Source organism: Anser brachyrhynchus (assembly GCF_964034855.1).
Source record: "Anser brachyrhynchus genome assembly, chromosome: 10".
NCBI lineage: Eukaryota > Metazoa > Chordata > Aves > Anseriformes > Anatidae > Anser > Anser brachyrhynchus.
Genome location: NC_137705.1, coordinates 12103157 through 12127901, shown reverse-complemented (window position 1 = coordinate 12127901; position 24745 = coordinate 12103157). Strand labels below are relative to the sequence as shown.

At 45.6% G+C, this 24745-nt stretch overlaps 1 protein-coding gene across 2 annotated transcripts in view; it reads right to left on the bottom strand.

The window, feature by feature from the left end:
* Positions 1-24344, bottom strand: part of LOC308200401 (uncharacterized protein) — a 32873-nt gene extending 8529 nt beyond the window's left edge. Inside the window, exons 1-8 of one of the 2 annotated variants that reach the window (XM_080606115.1) lie at positions 24326-24344; positions 15132-15319; positions 9506-11194; positions 9046-9124; positions 4676-4749; positions 3857-3935; positions 3028-3222; positions 2816-2876 (exon numbers count right to left, since the gene is read on the bottom strand). In XM_080606115.1, coding sequence (XP_080462241.1) covers positions 2816-2876; positions 3028-3087 — 121 coding nt within the window. In that variant the 5' untranslated portion in view covers positions 3088-3222; positions 3857-3935; positions 4676-4749; ... (2 more) ...; positions 15132-15319; positions 24326-24344. Of the gene's footprint in view, positions 1-2815; positions 2877-3027; positions 3223-3856; positions 3936-4675; positions 4750-9045; positions 9125-9505; positions 11195-15131; positions 15320-24325 lie in introns of those variants that run through there. The other variant, XM_080606116.1, reaches the window with a different exon arrangement.
* Between the last annotated feature and the right edge of the window lie 401 nt (positions 24345-24745).

Below are 24745 nucleotides of genomic sequence, written 5' to 3'. Positions count from 1 at the left end.
GGGAATTTTGCAGACTTTCGGTGCTCCTACTCAGGTCAGCCATGCAACCACACGATTAAGCTAAATTCCCTTAAAAGAAAATCTTTGTTTAATATTAAAACGAAAACATTAAGCTGTAAAACATTAAAGTGTTAGTTAATGACCATTACGGCAATATGAGAGCCAGATGGGAGCTGCTCTGTGCTGTCCAAGCTCAGCTTCCCCGGCGTGATGCTCTGCACGACACAAACCCTCCCAGCAGCACGGAGCAGCTCAGCAGCACCAGTCTGCTCACTGGAGGTCGAGTCCTCGACCCAACGTACAGCCAAACAGAACATGCATCTCCTCTTGCTCTGGGTGGGATGGAGGGACTGACACTCCCGTTAACTCCTCAGCAAAACCAGCCTTATGTTACAGGAGCCACTAACTCACATCAGCCAGTCATCCCACCAAACTGCAGCGGCTCCCAGAGCTGCTTCTGGGCTCTGCCTCTTCCCAGTGAGACCAGTAGACAACTTGTGCAGCAAACAGGAAAAGGCTTGGACCATACACACACCTTATGTTATCTAAGTCCATATAGAGTATGTGCAAAGAAAGAATAATTTAATCTTTTCCAGAAAGCAGTTGAAAGGTGTTTGAAAGCAACGTCTGTTCACTAGTTAGGCAATAAGACAATTTAGAAGTAATAAAGAATGAACACCCATTTTCTCGGGAAAACCTTTATGAATCACTAACATGTGGATGTACCCAGCATTTTATTCAGAGACCTCTAATTACTGAAAAATCCACAGGAGCAAGTAGCCAGACTGCTCTCAGACTCTCGCAGCAACACCTCCAAAGTTCTCCTCTAATCACCACACTGGATCAGAGTAGCAGAGTTGGAAGAATTCAAGCAAATCCCCACTGGATTCTTAAAGCAGGCTCTAATCCGAATGTTACCATCAAATGAGAAGCTCTGTTTTTGCAGGAAAAGGATCTGTCTCCCATCATGGGACCTTCCTCCAGCATCTAAGCTGAGCCAAGCGCAAATGAAACCTTGAACCTGTGCCCAGAATGATCATCAAGAATTGAAACTTTTGAATTAGGGACAATATAAAAGATGCCAATAAAAAATTCTTTTCTGCAAGCCCTGCTCTGATGCATAAATCTTGCCCCACTTTCCTTCCAGCCCAGTTAAAACCTGAGCTGTGCCAAATCCCAGGGGAGAGCCCACTCACAGCACTTCTGACACAAGCCAGGGGGCAGTTGAAATTACAAAAGACAGTTCTCATAAGAGTCCCAGATCAAAGAAACCCACCTCCATTTGCATGAACTTTTAGATAAACATCCAAAGAAAGTTTAAAGTTCACTACGGGACTGACCCTTTTCTGCAGCAACCCTCACGCAAATCCTTTTGCCATTTGTCTTTATGGGTGGCAAGGTCTTTGGGGCAGGCACCAGGACTTCCTATGCATTAGTAAGAGACAAGCACCATCAGCCTCTGGTTCTAAACGGAGAGTGTGTCCCCTGCCACAGTGTAAATATTAATTGTAACCTATCCAGCCCTAACACACGACTTCATGACAACCCTTCCCTCAACTATCCACACTACTCCAGGTTATTGAGATCAAATTCAGTGAGATTTGACATGTGAAAGCGAATCATACATGGTATGTCCAAATGACCAGAGGCTGGGAAACAAGCCACGTGATCAGGTCATATGGAAACAAACTCCAAAAGGTTGTAACTGTCATTCCTCCATTTCTTTAACCACTCCATTCAACTACCTGTTACCTTCTCTGAGTTTAAACGAGACTCAAAGTACTCCCAGAGCCACGATCACAGCACAGAAAGGTCATAGCAGATATCTACTTGTCCCTTGGCATCCTACATCTGTTAAAAGATATAAAAATAAGAAGAACTAAAAATCCTGTGATGACAAGTGAAGTTCAGGAACCCTAACTAAGAGCTCAAAATCTCACTTTTCCCCTTGTATTAAAGCAAGCACTTTCACAAAGACTCAAACCATAGATTATCTTCAGGGTTATTGTGATGTGACTATGAAGCTTTCTCGTCAGGCTGCCAGTGGGGAGGAAAAAAAAAAAAGGCTTTCTGAATCAGGCCCTTATCATTTATACCACATTACAATCCAAAATGAAAAATGACTTGCTCCAGATTTGATAGAATAAAGCATCTTGAGATGCCATAGAAGTACCCAATTTTCAATAAAGACATTAAACCTAAGCTTCAAAAAAAAAAAGGGGAATAATTACATCGTTTTTTGCTTTGAGTTTTAATGCTAAAAGTGTCAATTTATAAAACTAGGTGAACATCCACAATTCCTAAGCAGACTGCAGCTAATTAGACCCCTTTTGATCTTTTATTTTGCCTAGAAGCTTATTTAACAACTTTACACAAAACTCAAGGTTTTGACACAGTAGTGGACTGGGGGAGGGGAGAAGATTGCAGAAGAGAAAAATTCTCTCTGCTGCTTGCTAAGGTGGGAGGCTTGTCACTTCCCCATGCACACGTGCTATCAGCAGAACTGGAAAACGCTTTCCAGCCATGAGATGGACCACCTCTTATTTGCGCTGTCTGCATGGAGACGTGATAGAGAACAAAACATTAACAATTAAACCACCATACAAATAGAGATGTTACTAATCCTCCAGCATTACGTACACCATTCGTGTGCATAAACTACAGTTTTAGGTAAAGGGTGGCAACACAAGAATAAACACCGTGCCTCCCAGGGAATGAGAAGGGATGCCTTTAATTGCCACTGCGAAGAAACGGCACTGGCTGAGTAGCGTTGTCTGAAACAACCATGCAGTGAAGAGGCACTGCAGTTTCCTACCTGAGCAGCATCCACCTTCATTGCAAAGGGTTGCCCAAAGGTTGGAGCGGGACAGGCAGGGCTGGTAAGGCAAGCAGAGAGCAGAGCCCTTACTGTGCTATTTGCTGCAGCAAAACAAATCTTTAAGTCAGTTGACTCCATCCTGGGGCAGTGGAAGGGACTAGACAATTTCTCCTGGTTCCTTCCATCTCTCCTTCCCATGAAGGACTGACCTCAAAATAGCTGTGGGGGCCAGATGACACAGGAGCCACTATGACTTGGGCATTTGTCATTTCCGTGACCACATCACATCGTATCTCTCCTTTCCATAACAGGGTATTCTCGCCTCTAAGACCTTCACGTCTCCCAGGAGCTCACCAGAGCAGTGAAGTCAGGATTTTTAAGGGCAGAAAGCTCCTTACCCTGCCCTGAAACGAAACAATATTATTAGATTTGAAGGACCCAGGTCGCTGGGCTCATGCACGCAGACCCTGAGGACCAGGGAGCCATGCTGATCCGAGGCTGACTGTTGGGAAGGGAGTGATAGAGGGAGGAGACAGGGGCTGGGGGGAATTAGCTGCTGCAAACAGCGAAGCTGAGTCTACAATAATATGCTCCTGTCTGCGAGCAGTTCCTGTCTGACAGGGGAAGCTGGATAGATTTGAAACAACCACAACCATTTGGATGTACTGATTTGTGTAGCGCCTGTGTTAATCTCTGCTTAAAGGGAACAAACCTGGGACCCACTCTAAATCTCCACAATAGCAGCCCTTCACACCTGCCCTGTCACCACCTACCTTTAACTGTCTTCAGTCCTGAGTGAGGGTACTCCGAGTTCACCTGATAGCTGAGCTCATTTCCAATTCATCGTTCAAGCAGGAATAAATAATGCTGAATGCAGCTCTCAGCCCCCCCTAAGACACCGCACACCCCTCCTGAGGACCCCCACCGCCAGCCCTAGGCTGTGCTCTAACCCCTCCCCACCCCCCTGCCCCAGCCTCACAACCGCTAGGCAAGCTTAAACCATTGCCTTCAATTTGTTGAAAAATTGGTCTTCCTCACCCAGTTCTGAGGCCATCCTGGCTTGCAGGTTTACTTCCTTTTCTCCTTGCTCTCCTCGAGGTACATCAGCTGAATGGGGCTTCAACAGGAAAGGGAAGAAGGAAGTGATCACAGACTACCCACGCAGCAGCAGCGCAGCTATTTCACCCCTCATGCTACGCATCAACATTAATGACTTCAAAGAAGACCATTTGCAAAGTTAAAAGCTTAATGTAGTAGCAAAAATCAATACCGTGCTCAAGAAAATCCCCTGATGCTGGAGCATCACTCAGGTAGACAGCACAGGGGCATTCCCTCCACTACCAGCAGCCTGGCAGGCCATTAGAGAGGGGAGGCTGCCTTAATTTATTCTCTTTGTCATCCTAATATAGATCTTCCCTTTTCAATTGCTCTTTGTACCTTCATACTGCAATTTGGGTTCATAAATAGAACGAGTCCTAAAAGCTAGGATCAATATATCGTGCGTTCCCTTTCAGATGGGAGGCAGAGAGAACACAGCAAGAAGGAGAGAGCCAAATACCCTGCTGGCATAAACAGCAAGTTCCTTTATGCTGTGATTTTACCATTTAAAATACAAGTCCAAATATGGACTCAGACTTCGTAAACTAACTGAAAAAAAATTTACTAGTCAACCTTGTGTTCCCAGAGCAGTTCTCTGCACATAAATTCAAGCCTTTTCCAAATTCTAATAATTCACCATGTATCATTACTAACACTGCAGGTAAACAGGACTGTTCAGATACAGAAATTGAGCAGAGGGAGGCTGAGCCACCCAAAGTGTGGCAGCAAGCGACAGATCGGAGAGAGAAGCTGGCTCACCTGCTGCTGCCTATGCTACCTTGGACACAGAAGCATCCCTCCTTCTCTCCCAGTGCTCCCTGCTTTCCAGACATCTGAAAAATGTAAAAAAATGTTACTATTTTGCATGTGGTAGATAAAGGTATCATAAAGACTCCTTTTGCCTGCAAAGGCAAGTGCTGTTTTAAGGAACAAACGCAATTGTGTGAGTCCATGGAAATGCCAATCCCTGGTTTCAGCTGAAAAATTCAAATGCTGCGAGAGATCTGTCTCTTTTTAAAGAAGGGTTATTCCCAGGGTTGTTTTTTGTGTGCCAGATTCTTGCCCTCTGAGAGGCGGTGGTGCACATGAAGGTACTTCAACACCTTGGCCACAGCAGGCTTCAAAACCTTCCTAAAGGAAACTTAATAAACAACTGCAAACAGCCCAGCCTACCGCCTCCTTGACTCCCAATAAACGAGGAGCAGAAGGAAAACAATCACATACAAAAAAAATCCCCCAAATACCAGAGGGAAGATTTTATTAAAAGCAAAACCAAAAAAAAAACAAACCACACCACTTTTCAGTACTTAAATTTATCCCTACGTGTCAATGAAATTGGAAATAATTTGCACTTTATAGCGAGATTGTATGTTATACGTAAATCTCATAGAACTTTGTCTATAGGCAGTTCTTGTTCGAGTGTTAATCTATAGCTGGACTGAAGGTGCTGAAGACGACCTCTGGAAGCTGCAGGGACAAGTGAAAGGTGGGTGCACAGGGCTGCGAAGTGTTGGTAACCCCTGGTGCTCTGAGGTGTCCCCGTGCCCCAGCACCGTTCATGCATCCTTAGAGGAGAGCGTGCAGCATTGCATTGCTGACAGAAACTTGTCTATAATTTGTTTTTTTCTGATGTAACATAGATGGGTTTCTTAATTTGACACAGTCCTAAGGGACTGGGATGCTCTCTGCTCCCATTAAATACACTTGCCAGATCCATACAGCTCCATTCCACAAGGAAGAAATCCCCAAGGGTAACAATTGTTTCAAATAAGAAGCCTAAGCAAATGAAAACCAAACCCTCTCCCGCCACCTCCTCAACAAGCGCACACAACCCTACCAAAGCACGCTGCTGCCGATGCTTTGCAGCAACACCTGCTTAAAACCAAACAAAAGCACCCATGAGTCACCAAGTCAGTCAGTAAAATCAAATTTAATCTGTCAAAATATTTCAGTTTCACCCAAACACTCTTAGCTGGTTAGTGCTAAATATTAGTTCCATCTCTTAATCCTCCTGCCAAGCGAGCCAGATTTCCTGCTAGAAAACAAAGCTGAGTAACATGTCTAAGATCAGAGGAATGGTGCCCAAACCAAAATAATAACTAACATCTCATCCCTCAGTCTGTCCTCCTCCAAAGAACGAGGCCCTGCTCCTTCCACCTCTGTACATTTCACCTTGGCTTTTATCCAGTGCTTATTCCTCTTATTTCCTCTCCCCTAGAATCCAAATAAATCCGCATGGCGCTAACTGAGTCCTACAAAGCCGAAGGTGAGAGAAAGGCATCTCAGCCCCTCGTTCACCCAACGGCTCAGACAGCTCGGGACAGAATGCTGCCACGCGTCCCCCGGGGCCACGCACAGCCCTCCGAGGGACTTGCTGGGGACAGCACCCACCGTTTCCCCAGGGAAACCTTTCTGCAGCTCACTTGCTCTCCCTAATATGCCAGAGAGCAGCTGCTTCTACGCTGGGGCTGGAGCCTCCTGGGCTCTTCCACCCTTTCTTTGGAGCCGAGACACACCAAGGTGCATCAGGACACCTTTACGAAGCGATGGCTGAGAGTTTGTCCAGAAAGCTCTATGAGCATGAGTGCTGTTGCTCCTGGAGAAATGTCTACGGGGCTGCAGTTAGGAGAAGCGAGGAGAAACATCTGTGTGCACACAAGAGCAGTGCAGGCACAAGCTGCAGCTGTGAAGCCCCTCTCACTTGGCCAACGCTGTCTGCTAACTGCTGGCATAAATATAGTAACAGTGCTGCACATATGGCAGGCTGTTTAATTTTAGAAATCAAAACTATCAAGTGATTAAGTTAGTCATCCTTCCTCAATTTGGGACCAATACAGCAGTACCAGAGGCAGTGGTCATAACCACTGTGGTTTGTTAGAGAGAAAGAGCGCTCATGCGTGTGCTCCTGCGCAGGCAGGGAACGCCAGAAACCCGCTCTGCTCTGCCCAGCCTCGTTTTTCAAGGCAGGATGGGACAAAAGGAAAAAACTTGAAGCAAGCCTCCAAATGGAAACGGGGTGCCTGCAGACGGGCACGCATGCACACGCAGCCTGCAACATGCTCTGCGTGAACATGGACTCGATTCAGCGCAGCAGAACCGCTGCCCTTAGCACGCACTTTTCAAGAAGTGAGACGAGAACATTTTTATGCCAGTTGGCCGCTGGAAGCAGGATACATCCAGATCGCAGCCAGGGATTTCAATTTCCCAACAGAAACTAATGAAGAGGCAAATGGGAGTCAAGTTCAGCCAGCACAACTGCCACGGTGCAAACGTGCCCAGGTCAGGGGTAAGGACGTGCAGACATTGCACAGATCCTTGTCACGACTGGACTGAGCCCTCCTGAGCTCAGCAGCCCAGCCCGTGCTGATGCTCACACACCCTCGATGGCACGGGGGGGGCCTTGATGCACTGCAGAAGCAGCAGCACCTTTTGCAGAGCCCCACAGCTCCTCCCCAGGTGCAACACCAGTCGCACCAGGAGGATGCAGCCCCGCAAAGCCCGTCGGTATCTTTCCCTTCCAGTGAAAACCAACGAAGGAAGAAAGCAAACAAGTCATGGAGGGATTTTCTGTTTCTCTAGACAAACACACTAAGAGCAGTTCAAAAGAGGCTAATTAAATTCTAAAATCCCTGTGCAAATACATTAATAATTATTTTGAAATGAGCAGTTAACCAAGGAAGTTTTCAAGGTGGGAAGTGTTTGATACAGAAGAACCGCTCAGCATTTGCCGGAGACAATCTCTCCGGATAGCACACATGTTCGTGGGGTGGGCAACAGCCAATGCTCTTCCTTCCCAAGCACCAGGAAGCCAAGCTAACACCAAGTGACGTGGCTGTAAGCCTGAAGGATCACTGTGCAGCCCCAAAGACCGCTTCTTACATATTGCCAGGACAGAGGAAAAGCAAAGAGATTTCTTCTCTCCTGCTTTCACTACAGGAAGTTTCCAAATGCCAGATAAATCTTTTTCCTCTTCCCACACAACCCTAAGTCAAAGAAAAAAAAATCAGTAGCCTATAAGAGGTGAATAACAGTTATTTGGGGAGAGGGGCTTAGCCCAGAAGTCACAAAGACCTTTTGCCTGATTTCTCCTCTGATTTCTGCAGCTTGCATCAATAACCACACTGATGGAAAACGTGTATGAAATGCTACTATTCCAACAGGAACCAGAATCTCTCCCTTTGTGCATGAAGCATGAAATGATGAGAAATTGATAATTTGTTATAATTGCTCATACGATGGGGTGGAAAATCTGACATTGTTGCACAGTCTCCACTGCCACGGTTCATGGCACGTCTCGATTTGAAATGCCACCTTTCTCACAAGCCAGCAGGGCAACAGAACTGCCTTCATTTAACAATGGCAAACCAAAACAGAGAAAAGTAGCGATGTGCCCTTGCAAAGTTGTTGGCAGAGCAAGGAATTAAACCCACTGGCTGAGGCTCTGAAAGCCAGGCCATCCTGTCCTGGTCAAATCTCCAGCCATGGTCACAAGACTACCCTGATTCTTCTCTTCCCTTATTCTTTGCATGTCCTTGCTCACTGCAGCACGATTACATTTTTTCAGGCAAGATCTCATGAGATATTGATTCATATGCCTGTTAAAATCCAGATCCATTATACCTCCCTTTTTGCTTTCATTCACTAATTTTATTGTCCTATAAAATATAAAGATTTTCTGATGAGATACATTCACCATGCCGCCAATACTGCTAAAGGCATACAGCTGCCATCATCTTCCGGAAACATGTTTGTTTAGTTCATAAATCCTTCTTTTGCTAGATACAATAATTATGCATACAGGACAATAAATTCCAGGATCATTCTTCCTTTGGATTTGACAAGCAGGACTGCAGTTATTTCCCCGGCCCTGGAGTACCTCTCAAAGAGCAGTCAGCAGTCTGATAACTTTAGATAAACCATTTAATTTCCAGAAGGAGCCTTGTTTGTATGTAGACACAAGTTATAGTCCACTGGGTGCTCTCTGTTCTCACTGATTGCTCCCGGGTGGGAAGCAGAGGTTTTGGGTGAGTATGTTACTGGCAGTCTCTGCTCGCTGCACCACAAAGATGCCTCATTCAAAATTTAAGAATCTTTTTTGTGATCCAGAAGAGGATATGTTTGTTACTTACCTCAGCAGCATGCTAAATATGCTGTTCTGCAGTATCAACAGGCTCAGCAATTGTTTTACACTGCATTATGAGTAGATACCTAAAAGAGAAAGTAGGGAATAAAAAGATAGTAAAAGTGACCAAAAACTGATTCAACTGATTTTTTTTTTTGGGGGGGGGGGGGGGGGGGGGAGGGGTGGAACAGTAAACGAGGGGAAAAGCTAAACAACTTTGACTCATCCTTAAATGCTCCCCAAAAAGACTAAAAATTATTTATAGGTAAATCCAATTAGCAGAAGCAGAATGAAAGGAAAAGGAAGGAAGTTAACTGCAAAATTCAACTAGACCACCAAGTCTCCAAGCAATACAACTTGCTGTGGCATGGTGAATCCTGCCTAGAAAAGGGGTAGAATTCACGTTTAAAGCAGCTCAGACAAAACAATTCAGATGCGATCAGCATATGTAAGTGTATATAAGGTACCTTTAATCTAGGCTAAAACTTGCACGCTGTTAGCAGCAAAATGTAGACAAACACACCAGGGCAAGCTGCTCAGCTACATCCCCGTGACTTCAGCCAGAAGCAGCCCTTGCTGATCCACACGCCACCGTCATTTCTATGAGAGCTCTGTGTGACAAAACATGAAAAAAGCTGAGATGCCCAAAGTTGGCAGAAGAACTTCAGGATACCAAAATTTATCTCCTTGCAATCTTCTAATTCACTTCCAAGCCTGCCCGAGGACTGGGCAGCAGAGCACATGCACAGATGCTCCCCAGGGCAGGCAGGAGGCCAGTCACTCCTGCCCAAACCGCTTGGGTTCCCTTGTGAAATCCCACATCAGCAACACAGCCTTTTCATACTTCTGCTGCAGTACGCTTTATGTCCTGCTAATGCGGAGCTGTCGTCCTCCAGATCCTCTGACCAGGAAAGACAGTCACCTGGTAAAGGGCTTGCGTGGTTTGGGTTCTCTAATTGCACGAGGGTCCTTTGTAGGACACACACATGGGATTTCCCAGCTCGTGCGGGGTTCAGAGATCCTCCACAGACAGCAGCCCTGGCTGATGAGCGTGACAGCTCACCATCAGTGATGTAGGGTGGGCAGCAGAATTCATGAAGGCCTGAGCATCACTTATGACAAAGGGATGTTTTCTTTTGTCCAGCTAAAGCTCTCTATTGAACAACCAGTGGAGAATAAGACCCCATAAACATCATATCTGGAATCTTAGGACTAATCATCAAGAATATAAGTACTCTAAGTCAAAAATGTTGCTAGATTTATTGTCTGCACTTTTTTATGCATCCTGGAGTAAGGATTTCACCACACTTCTCATCGCTAATAGTCATACTGAGCTCATGAGGAGTGGTCAGAGCCTGGAGACCCTGACAGCAGAGATTTTACAGTCTTTTCCAAATCAAAGACTACAGATGTGCCAGACTAATCCTGATTAGTAACAAACACCTTCGCTGTGAATATATTGATAATACTATGCAACTGTAGAAGGCTTTTTTATGTCAGGTGGACCACGTTCCTACAGCTGTCTGATTTTTTTTTGCCACTTTGCTGTCCTTTTTCTCTTGTACGCTATTCCACATACTGATGCAATCAAGAAAAAGCTAGGAAAAAGACTTAGGAGCTGTTATTAAAACTGTAGATTCTTACTGCCACTATTTCTCCCTCCAACTAGATTCCAGTCCTGTTGACTCTCGTTTCCTAGCTGAGCCTGGAAATATTAAGACACCTTTAAAATCCTCCTTGCTATATACAAGTCTAGCTCATTGTTTGGATATGACGTGGCTAAAAAAATATGCCAAGGCTGGGTTGCTTGGACAAAGGTGCTACAAAAGAATTCAGGTACACTGCATAGGTATTCGAACACTTCATGGGCTGCTCTTAGAGACAACCCCTGGCTAAGTGCCACCATACCAGTGGTGAGATGACAGCCAGGATGATCTAGCAAGAATGGAAGGTATGCAAGGACTCAGACAAACACTGAAGGATAGCAATAGAAGAACATGGCACATGCAAAGCATCAGTTATTTGGGAACAGACACACGTCTTTTGCTGTGCTAAAAGCATGCCATACCTTAGCAAACCCATTTCCATGGTAGCTTTTGTCATTCACAATACGGCAATGTCAAACACCAAGAAACATTTCGTTTGCCTACAACATACTGTAATGTGAAAGAACACAGAGGTTACCTGCAGGAGACACCAAGCATAAACATCCGCTTTACCCACGTGTCCTTTTTGTCAGAAGAGATACCAGAGCTCAGGTACTTGGGCAGTGGGCCAGAACAGGGCATCCTGGCTCCTAGCCCCTGCTCAGAGGAGGAGTGGTGTCTGATAGTCAAAAACAGTTGAACCAGGATCTAAATTTTGTTCCTAGCTCAACCCTGACTCACAGTACATAACCTTGAACAAGATACTACACCACCTTTTCCATGGGAACATGGCAGAACTTACCCATTTCCCTGTGCCTGGCTGTATGGCGCAATCACTGCCCATAAGGTACTTTCAGGTCATTGGCTCAAGGGTGCCAGAAAAGAGCAGAGCCTTATTGCTGTAGCATGTCCAGGGCTTATTCTGCGTGATGTTAAGAGCCTGGGTCAATGTACGTGATTTTTTTTTCCCAGCACTCCAAGAAATCTTCTGCATAGCAAAGTTAAAGCAAGCGAGAGAAAGAGAGACGTCTCCGTTTGATTGGCTGTGACTAGCTGCAATTAAAAACTATAATTTATTACCCTGGATTACGAGTATAATTTCAATGCAGAGAATTAAGGTTTTCTTCTGAGATGGAAATAAAGATTAATTTTTAATTTCCTTTCTCATTGCACATTTAAGAGCAATGGACTCCATAGAAAACTACAGGTCAAAATAGTTTTATGGAGGAATGACAATGTTCCATTGCCGAATAATTTAATGCTCTTGCTGCCTTTTTAATATTTGACTGCAGCTCCCTCATGCGAAACAACGGCAGCAGACACTGTACACGCTTGCTGCAGCACTCAGGTCAATGTGACTTTGAAACAACAAAGTTTCACTGCTCAGGACTCGGGCAGCTCTTGGAGCTCCCCAGATGCAGCGAGCTGCCTGCCACACCAAGGGACACGCAGCCACTCCCAAAGGACAGGCAACTGGTCTGGGGAAGGGGAATGGGAAGAGCAGGAGTGAAATGAAAGCCTGGGGGAAGCAGAAGGCACCAGAGATGGGCACATGGGGTGAGTATTCACACATCAGGCACATAACACACCAGGCACACCCCACCTCAGAGGCTGGCAGGTATATTCAGATAAAGCAGGAGAAACGTTTCCATCTAGGAAACACCGCTGTAAGACAGCAGGGCTGGAAGGTTTTGCCTGCAGGCAGAACACGTTATTCCAATTTCCACAGCACATCAGCAGAACGCAGGAAAAAACTGTGAGGCACAAGGTTGTGAATTCACTGAGGCCCTGGCACCGTGACTAGGTCGCTGCTTTCCAAAACAGCTCCCAGTGGAGAAAGCCACGGTGGAAAAGCTGGGAAATCCACACCGTTACACAGCACTTCTGAGCTACCTGTAACAATGCAACACGGCACAAGAAAGGAGAGGAGATCTGTGTGCGTCTATTCCTCCCAGAGACAGGCTACCAGGACAGGATTTGATGCTGCTGCAGATAACAGGAGGACACCATCACATGCCTCAGGCCCAATATTTGACTGTGGGCAGTGAAAGGAAGTGCCAATGAAATTCAGAAATGCCTTAAATCATTGCTCTGGTAGTAGCAATTAAAAAAGAAAAAAGAAAAAAGAAAAGCCCATACTAATGACTTGTATCCCAGTTAATTGAATAACCCTGCACTGACAGAACTATATCCTAGATGACCTAATAATAGGCCTTTCCACTGTAGGGTTTTGAAAATTTATTGACATCTTATAATTGGTATCTTGGGTTATAAATGGGATTAGGTGCCTAAGTGATGCAACTGCTGCTCAGCAGAGGGTTAAGCTGAGCACTGTGCAGGGTCACCGGGAGGAACATCTCCCAGAGACATGGTGGTGACAACACTCGCAGTGCATCCTGAGGACCAAGTGGCTGCATGCTCAGCTCCACCTAGGCCAGGTCTCAGGGCTGCGAAAGGCCAGCCCTGAGTTAATGGGCAGGGACCTACACCATCATGCAAATTAAAATTAATCCCACTATTTTCATCCTAGGGAAAAAAAAAAAAAGAATAAGAACTCCCTCACACAAAATTCAAACAATGCTTTGTCCCAGAAGTCCCTTCCTTCCACTACTGATGTATTTTCCCATGTCCTCTAAGGCTAACTGGGTCAGCTTCCCATTAGGCTAAGCACAAAGCTACACGCTAAAACCATGACTTCAAAAATGGAATTTTTATGTGGACCGGAGACCTCAGAAGGTCACTCACAGTTGGTTGCACACAGTGAGGACATGCTTCATCCCAGGTCTAGAACAAACCAAGCATTTTGCAAGTTGCTACTGTTCAGTTTGGGGAATTGTCCCCTTGCTGAGGAACTGAGTCTTTTTTGGGGTGCAAAGGTTTGTTAGATTTATTTACTTCCCTACCCAGCCAGAAGGCAAAAGCTTGAGTGCTCATGGCCAGGCTGGTAGGTGCCAGAAATCATTCAAGAAAAATGTATTCAGATATATTACAAAACCTCTGAAACCTACAGGTCTTCTTCTTCTACTGAAGCAGGTAAAGGTGTAGCCATTTGACATATATCTGCCCATACCAACTCAGGCAGACTTCTCTGAGCTCACAGGTTAAATCAAGTTACTTGGAATCCCTCTACAGAAAGCCTCAAAGATGAAGAAATTAGGACAACTGAACAGGGAGAGCTGCTTCCTTCCAGTTGGGAATGGTCCCCAGAACACATCTCTTTATGTGAGATTTTAGCCAGAAACTCTAGCCAAGCACAGGTACAAGGGCTGCCCCAGCCCTTCACGCAGGAGGGGCGCTAAGCAGCACGCCGACCAGTTTCTAACTCGGCCATTTATCACCTCTTGACACCTTACAAAATTCTCTGCAGATTTACATTTCCCTGTATTATTTTCCTTTGCTGTCTGTCCTAAACAATTGTGTCCAGACTTGGTTTGCTTTAATCAATCATGTTTCTATTCTCTTGTGGCTGCTTTTCAGCAGCAACTGAAGCTCTTGCTACCTACAACAAGTTTGCTTCTGACAACCGAGGTCTCACAGATCCTGTGAGGAGGATACATGCCTGGGACTAGACTCTGTGAGAGCCCAGCTTTGCTAAGCCCAGAGCATCCAGAATTTGGATCTGTTATTCAGAAGTACTTCATCCCACCGCTGCTCCCACTGGGATGCCAGTGGCTACCTTTGTCAAATACCCCAGTGTTTTGGGTCTGTTGGAAAGTCTGGATTCCGATTTTTGGAGCACAAGAGATGCAGAAGCACCAGCTGCTATGGAGAATCCTTCTCACAGACTTTCGAGACCAGTTCTGCCTCTTGTAGCCCACCGCTGGTATAACCATTGCCTGAGTGCAAAGACTGGTATGTGTCTCCGGAAATGGAGTTTAGATGTTTGTCTTATCTGAGCAAGTTCAGTGACTGAACACTGCACAAAAAAGCGTGAGCAACCCTGACAAAGCAACTGCCGCCTCCTTATCACGGTCTCCAAAAGGACTGAAAAGAATCAAGCATCAGAGACTTATCTCTTGAGAGATGTTCAGTGCCCATGCCTGGCTTACCGATCAGCTCTAACTCCCCTTTTTCACTAGAGTTTTGCTGCCTTGTTTTTGGCCACACAGTACAGCCTTGCCACTTCCTGAGTGTGGAGGAGTTGCGAGGGGAAGGGGGTGTGGAGGATGGGCCCTCTTTGCCGACACTATTGTCTTGTATTTCTGGACAATGGGATGTTTTTACCCATGACAATTTTACCGTTGTGATAACCGTAACAAATGGCCATCCTGGTATCACAGGAAGGTTCTCAAGCGTTGGGTGATGACAATGAAACGGAGGCTGTGGACAGGTTTCCTTGAAGTCCCACTAACCTGGGCTTCCTCTCTACAGCCTCCCCATGCACTACAAGCTCAGTTTGAGCTCTTGCCCCACTAGTATGCTGGCTGCATCAACAAGAGGCACGTACCTTCTGATGGGAGAGGGCTCTTGGTGGTGGCCTACTGCTGGTCCCATAAAACATGGACTTGGCACATGCCCCTGAGCATTGCAGTGCATTTCCTGTCCCCTCATGGCTGGTGCATTTGTGGGAATGAGTTAAGGACAACACATTCAAGAGTAGGGACGTTGTAGCATGAAGAGGAGATTCAGTATAGCCTGCAGGGATAAAAAAAAAAGTTAATTAGAGGAATGAGACCTGTTATAGACTGAGCAGAAGGAAACACACAAGTTCCTTTCAGGAACAAATGCTTCAATCTATACCCACTGACACCTCCACTTCTTCTAATTGCATTGGGCTGTCTTTCCTACACCTTGCACAACACTCCTAGACCAGGCAACCTGCCATGCCACAGAAAAATTGCCTTTTATGTCAGTTTCCTCAACAGTCTTCCAAAATACTGCTTTTGCCATGAAACATGCGATTCTTCGAGCCCACAGCATCTGCTCCACCTGCACAGTCAGTTGGCACGGGATTTCCAATGGCACCAAGCCCTGCTCTGACAGCTCCCACTGAAGACAGAGGGAAAACACCTTGTGGGTTCAGTAGGAACAGAGTTTGGTCAACTCTGAATGCTTCTGAAAATCCTTCACTAAAGTACACATTGAACAAGCATGGAAATACTCAGCTCTGGAATGTAAGGATCAGGTCAAAGCAACCAGTGAGCAAGACAGGAGCAATAACTTAGACAGGACAAGACATTCAAAGCAAACCATGCTTTACTCAAAGAATAGCCTCTGGAAGCCCATATGAGACTTCTTACATTACGGTGTCCATTCAGCCATAACAGAGGTATCACAAGTCACTCTGTGACAGTGGAACACACCAACAGAGGAACAATGCCAACTGGCATTTCTACATTTTTGGTATGTGGAAATAGCTTAGATCTCTAGGTCAGAACTTGTCTGCAGGAAATAGGCTGGGGTAGGATCCAACAGCAGCCCTGTTTGGGTTGCAGTTATGATGGTATAGCCTTCAACTGACCTCCTGAGATTCTCATGTTCAGGATGGGAGAAATTGAAATGCACAGAACATAAACTCCATCAAAGGAAGACTCTGACTCTCGGTCACGCAAATTCTGAACCAAAGTAGTTTAAAACAGGTCACAAAGTCTGTCTCCACTTATAATTGCATGTAATCTACTTTTATTGCCTCATACCAAGTTCTCATATTTAGAGAAGCAAATATATTGATTTATACAGACCTGTAAACCAACAGACACACAAGTACACTCTTTGAATGTTGATATCATTTAAATGGCAGGAGCTTCTTTTCCTGTCTCTGACACTTTGCACGCAGAAAAAGAGCAAAATTAGCATGATGCTTTACTCTCCAGAAAGCCAGCACCTCTCCCCTTAAAAGCTCAAGATCTTAGGCCAGACATGAGAAGGCAAAAACACTGCAGAGACTGCAATATTATCACTTGCCTTCACACAGTTAATGTAATTTGTCACTTACCCACCTAAGCTTGGGGTGACAGCAGTTTGTTTAAGGGCTGGGCAGAGCCAGAAGACCTGCAGCCTTGCCCAGCTCCATTCCCAACCTTCCTGCACACAGCCCTGAGCGGGCACCTTGCCCCTTGTGCTTGGTCTCCCCTTCCCCAGCTGTCTGCCCTGGCTAGGGCTGCCTCGACCTCTCACAGCAAGGTGCATCTCCCCTAGGTGTATTCTGTGCCTTGTTCAGTGAAGCCCAGTGAAGGTCTCTAGGCAATACAAAATAAAAGGTCTATGTAATACAAAATAGATGCTAACTGGTTATTCAAATATCTCCATGGATTTCCACATTTAAAAATATTTCCTCCAGAAAGCAGAAATAATCAACAAACGTCTGCCTGTAAACATGCAAGGCTAAATCAGCAACAGATGATGTTTACAGAGAGGTCTCACCAAAGTAGCTTTGTACAGCTAACGTTCCTTTATCAGATGCTCCCCAAATAGCCCCCCTCTCGTGCTGTGTTCAGCTTAACAGATAAGGCAGGGTCAGAACGGAGGTTTCAGCCGACAGATAAGTAATACTTGAACCCCTCTTTCCGTGCTGCAGAGGCTGGAGGTTTGGCATGCTGATCATCACGAGCTCCGCCTAGCTCATGGCTTCACCTCACACCAAGCGAGTCAGACCGCACAGGCCAGAACGGAGCTCCACAGGTTGCTCAAATCCCTCTGGTAACAGTACCACAAGTTGAGCTATACCAAAAGCTTTCCACTAGGCAAGACAACTGCATGTTAAGATTGCCATTTTAAATCGGTCTGGCATTTCTAAAGCTTGGGTGAAATAAGGTGACCTGAAGAAAGGCACCAGACCCTCACCCACAGGATCTATGCTGTAGTGAATGTTTCGACGACTGTATAAGCAACCTTTTCTGCAGAAGAAAGGAACTACTGGCCCTGATGTACTGTTTTGAGAATGGAGGTTAACTGAGAACTCTCACCAAAAAAAAAGGAAAAATTCAGCAGAGGCCATAGGTAGCCCTGACTGGCCTCTGCCGCAGGGCACCCCCGTTCCTCGGCACAAGGAGAAACTTCATCACGGGCCTACTGAGCAGAGCTCTGAGAAAAGGACATTTTGTTTTCAGATGTTTTCCTCTTGCATGCTTTGAATGAAGAGGAAAAAAAACACTAAAAAAAAAAAATACCAAGCTCTGATGAGAAAGATAAATTCTCAAAAACAGTGACAGACGCCCAGAGCAGATACTGGAAGAAAAAGGCCACTGAGATTCGATTAGCCCAGTGAATCAGCGCTGCGGACAGTATCTCTAAACCAACCTCCTCTTCCCCCTTCCCCTCCCACACTCCTCTTCCCATCGCCGCGAGGCTCTGGCGGCCTGCGGCTCCTCTGCCCACCGCTCACACACGTCCCCTGGCCGGGGGCCCGGCGCTGTCAGCATTGGCTCACGCAACACCCGCTGTTGGCGCTGCTGAAGTCAACGCTGGCATAGGCAGCCAGGCCCTCAGCTTTGGATCACTTCACTTGCCACAAGAGCAGTTGCTGGCCCCTGCTTCTAGCACTACAGTCATCCTTTCCCCACTCCGGCATTTGGGATGATTTCTGGGCTCATGCGGTTCAAAGGGGATGGGCTGGCAGGTAGGGAAAAATCTCATCTTTTGAGAAGAAGGAAAAACAACTCCCTTTTATCAAAGGAGGACATGCAGCTGTCAGATGTGTGAAGCTCCTGTGCGTTTGCAGCCCATTCTCTGCCTCATACACTGCAATTTGAGTCTTCCCAAGGTAGCTCTAAGCCAGCCAGCCCCACACGGGCTGTGCACTTATGTGTGGTCCTTGGCTGGATGAGAAACCTGCACGGAGTTCATTGCAGCCAGAAGTACACCAGCAGATGTGCCAGAGCTAGGTTTAAAGTTAGCTCAGGAAAACTGGTGTGACTGTCACAGCTGGCAGACGCACCTCGAGTGCTTTTCATCAGTCCAAACAACGGAGGACAGCAGCCCCTGAGCCAAGCAGCGCTGGACTCTGCTGCCTGGACTCTGGCTGCCTCTGCTCCCTGCTAGTGCCTCTGGGGCCTTGTATCGCCTGGGAAAGGGAAAAACTACAAAGGACGTGGAGGGCACCGGTAGGATACTGCTCTTCCACAGCACCGAGTTGCTCTCCCCCTGTTAGAGGTGACAAATAACAGCCCCAGTGAGTGTGATGATAGCAACTGGAACAGCACACGAGAGCAGACGTTCTCTCCCAAATAATTGATTGTGGTTCAAGAGCAAAGAGGCAGGAAGAGGAGTGGCAGAAGGATCCTGTCATGAGCTGACAGAGGAATTCAGTCAGGTTTCAGCTATTTACAATTCCTTTGCTGTTAACTAGCAGACCTTTCGGTGACACTTCCCAGCAGTGAGCCCACTGCCACACGGCTGACTGTAAGCAGCGTCACGTTGCTCTAGCGCGGGCCAGAAGATCGACTCATAGTTTCCAGCCCAAGCGGGTACCATTTTGGTCTGTCCAAACTCGAAGAGGCAAACCCAGAAACAAAGCCTGAAGCAGATAAATACCACAGCCCTTCCAAACCACTGGCAGCAGCTCCACTATGCGAGTAAAACGACAGCCCCCGCGTGCCGAGTCAGGGGGAGCCACATAAGGCCCTGGCTGCAGGGCGAGCTGAGCACCAGCGCACCAAGAAGCTCTCCCAGGCCTCCCTCTCCTCTCTGTTCTGGAGCCAGCATCAGCAATATCTTTGCGGAAATAAGCTCTAATAGTTGCTCTGGATCCAGCAGGAGGAGCTGGCTAAGCACACATTTTTGTCTTAATGTAGGGCCTAAATAAACAGTCAAATAAGAACTCAATTTAAGAAATCCTGTAGTTTAAAGGATTCCCTCAATTCTCTGTATTGCTTTTATTCCCGTGGCAATTGATACAAGTCTGATCTGCAGTCCAAATATTTTTCCTGCCTATTTTTCTAGTGTTACTAGAAATACACACACACATACACACAAATTTGATGTAGGCTTGAACATTTTTTACAAGTACTCTAACACCATTATCCCAAGTAATAGTCAAAAAGGTATTTTTTCCTTTAATTACACGTATCAAACCCCACTGATATGCAGGCAAATCATCTCCGTAGCTGAGGGATCCAGAGCACCCCAAAGCTTGCTATCTGTACAGCTGATGCCCGCGGTGCAGGGGCTCAATTAACTGTTGGCTTCCAGCCACAACAGCACCCATGCACACAGACACCTCTGCATCCCCCTTCAAGGCCTTGCCGTGTTGTTTGCCACCTTCTGTTTATCCAGAAATTGGGTTCTGGGCCTGTGGCTAATGTAGGCAAGGTTCAAAACAATGTTCACTTGCCACTTTGGAGGTGGAAGGAGATGGAAAGACCCTCACTGTAATCACAGGGTTCAACCAGAGTTGTATAAAACCATCGTCTCAGCCTTTGGGTCTTAACTTATGATTTTGTCACCTGCTGGCAAAACTGCCATGCTGAGCCCTCTTAAATTCCCTGCCTCAAGGTAATAAGGGGCTTGTGGGCCCACCTCCTTATTTGACACTTTCCAATTTATTTAGCAGGGTTTGGATCGCTTTTCAAAGGGTCCATAGCCCTTTTCACTAAACTATACATTTCCTGTGACCCTTTAAAACCTTTGTAAAATATTTTGCACCTCAGCACCTCCAGACCTCGTTTGAGTTCCCCATCCATTAAATAACAATAAAACAGCTCACTCCAGAGTCGTGAGCGTGCTCTGTCAGAGGCCAGGAGCAAGCCATAAGGACTTTGCAAAATTGTCAGATATATGCACCTGCTTATGAGTGGGTATTTTGTCCCATATTTTTGCAGTAGGAAAAGAAACCTGAGGTTTTACCTGACAGCTTCTTACAATCCAGCCAGTGTAAGGTATAATACAGTCTTTTTTTCCCTTGCTTCTCAGATCTCAGGAGCGCGTGCCAAAAGACTGTCAACTTGTTAAAAGTACATTAATGCAAATTCCAGAGCTTTCAGTTATGTTTATGCTAATAGAAAGCCTCCCGCTCTGTGACAGGCCCAAGTGAAGAGTCAGTAACAGGAAAATTAATTCCAGCTGTTGAAATTGATTTAAAACTAGCTTATTCATAATAATAATAATAATAATAAAAGAAATCCTGAAATAAAAATAAATAAGGGAAATACAGAAAGCACAAAATCATGTTTACTGCATGAAAGCAGAAAGGGTTCTCCTGTTGGGAAGAAATCTTCCAAATTTAATCAAGCCTGGTTAGAAGAAAGCTCTAGCTTGTTATCGGGTTGTAAGTGTAGATTAACATGAAAAGAATTAGCTATGTGCACAGCCTGATTTTGCACAGGAAACACAAGGGTTTTGTGCATGTATTTTGTTTTATATTCCTTATGTCTAATCCACAGGCAAGGAGACCAAACCCAGGCTGCAATGGGACAGGTGGTATTTTAGGTGATAACGGTTGTGTCCTGAGAATACGAGGGCTCCTGGGTGGGACGATTAGCTACCCACGACCACTGCATTTGTTCAGTGTTTTTATGTTTGCTTTTTTCTGACTGGAGTTCTGTGCGATTTCTGTGTTTAGACAAGCCCAGTCTTGGGATCACATACCCCAGCTTTGCTGGGGTTTCAAAGTTCAAATCGAGATCTACACGTGAAATTGCTGACTGGCCTGCTGTTTCTGAAGGGATCTCAAACGTCCATATCCTTGATCTAAATAACCAAATCCAACTCCGCTCTTCCTAAAGTCTTTGACTATCTAAACACGGAGCCCTAAAAGGTATCGTGCTGTTTCAGTGCTATCAAAAGCAGCTGAAGGAACATAACACCTTGCAAAACGCAGTTTTGAAATGGAAGGGGAGGCAGTCTTTAAAATTTGTTCAGATATAGTCTTTCAAGCTTTCAACACCTTCAACTGGAGCCAAATCCAAAAATACGTGGTGTTCTCATTTAACCAAACAAAGAAGCTGAGTTGCCAAAGGACACAAAACCCACTGGCCGCTGCTGTAATACCCTCCTGAGTACAGGATCTGTCCCTTTTCCTAATGAACACTCCTGAAAGATATGAAGTCTTATTTAGGGTCCTGCATAGATGCTAAGCCTATTTTTAGCCCCTATAGTATCCAGCTGCCAATATATGAGTAATTAGCCACAATTGCATCATCTGATTAGGACCATATTCCTTGCTGCTTTGGAACGGACTGATCCAGAGTTCACTGACATCAATAGAAATTTCTCCATTGACTTCAGCAGACTTCACATCCAGCTTTAAAGGACAGCCTTGTTTTTAATTATCAAAAAGCCCTAATGCCCTTCCACAGACTACATCTTTGCTGCTGCCATCTCTTACTTCCAGAGAACGAAAGCTCCCCACCTTAAATCTATTTGCATTTGCCCCCATTTATGCTGCACAATTCCACAGGGGTGGACAAAGGGGTGAGGAGGGAGAGGTGCCATGACTTGCATGGATCTTAACCAATTTACGATACCAAGGAATTCACGTGCGTGGGTGGCCGTGAGGATAAAGCGTTGGACCCATTTCAGCAAGAACCTTGACAGAAGCCAAGTCAAACCCACTTTTACATAGGAAACCAATAAAGGAGTCCGGCCCCAGCCCAGTAAGGAAAGGACTGGGCTGGTGAGGTTGCAGGAGGTTGCTTCCTTTCAAGGGGGAAAGCGGGAAGGAGCTTTCTCTAGAAATCCCACTAGAGTTTCAAAAATTTGCCCCTTTATTGTCAACTACACAGACTTGAGATAAACTTTATAGCCTGCCAGAGCTCAGTAAAACAATGAAATGGACAGAGTAACTGCTGAAATGGAGACACTGTCATTTCAGAGACTAACAGTATCCCTGACTCATGCCATCAGAGGAAGGAAAGAACAACAATAAAGAAAGCACAGGCTATTTCTCAGACTGCACCCCATGACTTCTGCTAGCACATACCAGGAAAGAAGGACACTGCACATTTTTAACTGAGGAATGTGCAACTAGAACAATCATTTGAACTTAAAAGGGACGCTCACAGCTTTATCTACCAGCTATAGTAAATTCGTGTGGGGAAATGAAGCATTGCAAATTAAACAAAAAACTGATTAGTAAGGAGAAGAAGGAAGGTACAGCACCCTTTGTAGGACTCATACATCTCTCGTGAAAAATTAGGTTTTATAGGTGGAATTAGGAATTTCTCTGAGGGCTCATATTTCCCTCTGTGGCACTCATTCTGTCCTTGCTCACCCCATTTTGAGGTGGTTGTTCACCACGCTCAGGCCATTTTCAAGCAAACTGCCAGGTCCCAGTTTCTAATCTAATGCAAGTCAGGCTTCTACCTGCCTTCAGTTCTCCTGGCCCCAAATCAGCAATGCAAACCCAGGAATTCAAATACCATCAGTTCGGGGAGGGGGTGGTGGTGTTTGTTTTTAATAACAATCAGCTTTGGGTTATTTTTCTCTGCCTTCTGGATCCTTAGTCTTTCAGGCATAACCAAGTCACATTTTCAAATTATGTGGGGGGATGGAGTTTACGCAAACATAAGGACTGGAAAAACGCTTTTAAAATGAAGCTAAAACTATCAAGCAGCTATTTAATCTCCAGAGACCAGGTACTAAATCACCAAAAAAAAATCAATAGCCTCACCAGAAAATGGTGGTGCTGCACATCCTCTCCCTTCTATATATTTCTTACTGACATGAAGGAAGCTTGAGTTGAGAACCAAGTGAAGACTATCAGGATTTAGCCTTATGACATACAGAAACCATTACTGTCCAAAGTCTATAAAAGAAAAATCATGAGGCACAGTCTATTTTCCCTAAATGAAAGGAGTTTGAAGCAGGTAGGAATCACGGGTCGTGAAAATGTCAGGAAGAAGTCTGGGCCGAAGCCCAGAACAAGTATGCATAAAGGGAAGGCTAGGAGGACTCCTCTGCCTTGCTTTTTGCAGGGCTTTTGAGCCTACCGGTGTAGTCAGAACAATGGCGAAACACAGGAATTTGAGAAATGGGGAAAAAGTAACCATCACCTCAATAGCTTCCTGGTTGCACCAGTCTGAAGCAACGCCTGAGACTGCAGGGAAGACCAGAACACGCAGGATCCCACATGCACAGGGTCGAGGTCACATTCTCCACGTGCTGCCCTGTTCCACATTCTCCTGCAGAAGGCTGGGCTGGCCTAAAAGACAGGAACCTTAGAAACAACCTCAGCATTGTCCTCAGCTAATCAGATGTTTCCTAAAACACCGTTTAAGCTGTGCAGCACACATGCACCTCCTGCTGGATCAGGCCTTTATTTCAAAAAGCTGTAGCCATGGAAGAAAGGAGCTGAACTCTTTTACAAGGCATTAAGTTTCATTTGCAATTACTTTGGATTTTATTGCACTACTGAATATAACAGGTTCATTAACTGGGCCAGCAACATTGTATCCATATGCCTTTTTAATAGAGCTTTTCTGTTATTGTTTCCTTATTGGTCTTTTCCCTTTTGCAACATGCAACTGGATTTTACTGGCATCCAGCTTTTGCAATAGCTCCCAGGTGGCTCCTCCATGAACCCTATTTGTTAATTTGATGGCTGAATTGGTGTACGAGGAATGAAAAATAGTTAATGAAATGCCCGAGATGCTACTTTACAGCAGTGGCAACAACCCAGCAAATGTTCCCCAGAGTAAGCCCTGTGGGTTAAGCCGTACCTTATCCAGTTCATCCCTGGAAGCAAGAAACCTTTTGCTAACACACCTGCCTTCCTCTGCAGCCAACCATGACTCCAGCAGGATGGAGGAGAGCCAACATCCTTGTTTTGTGAAGGGATGGAGACATAGCAGAAAGCATGAGAGGGACAGAGGACAGGGCTCCTGCTCCAGCCAGTTTCCAGAGAACATTTTTTTTTCAGGGCAAAATCTAAAAAAAAATAAATCTGGTTCAGTCCAACAGTTCCCACTAGGAACCTGATGGTCAGGTTGTCAAAAGAACTGAGCTCCCACCAGCATCCATTCTGCTAAGGGCTTTCAAGAGCTTGAGCTCCTTTGAAAACCTGGTTCCCCGAACAAGATACCAGCAGCTGATGGTTAAACGTGAAGGGCAGGCACTGTTCTCTTGCTCTTGCCTTGTTAAATAATGCATTTCTTTCTACAGCGGATAAGCACTGAAAAGCCTCAT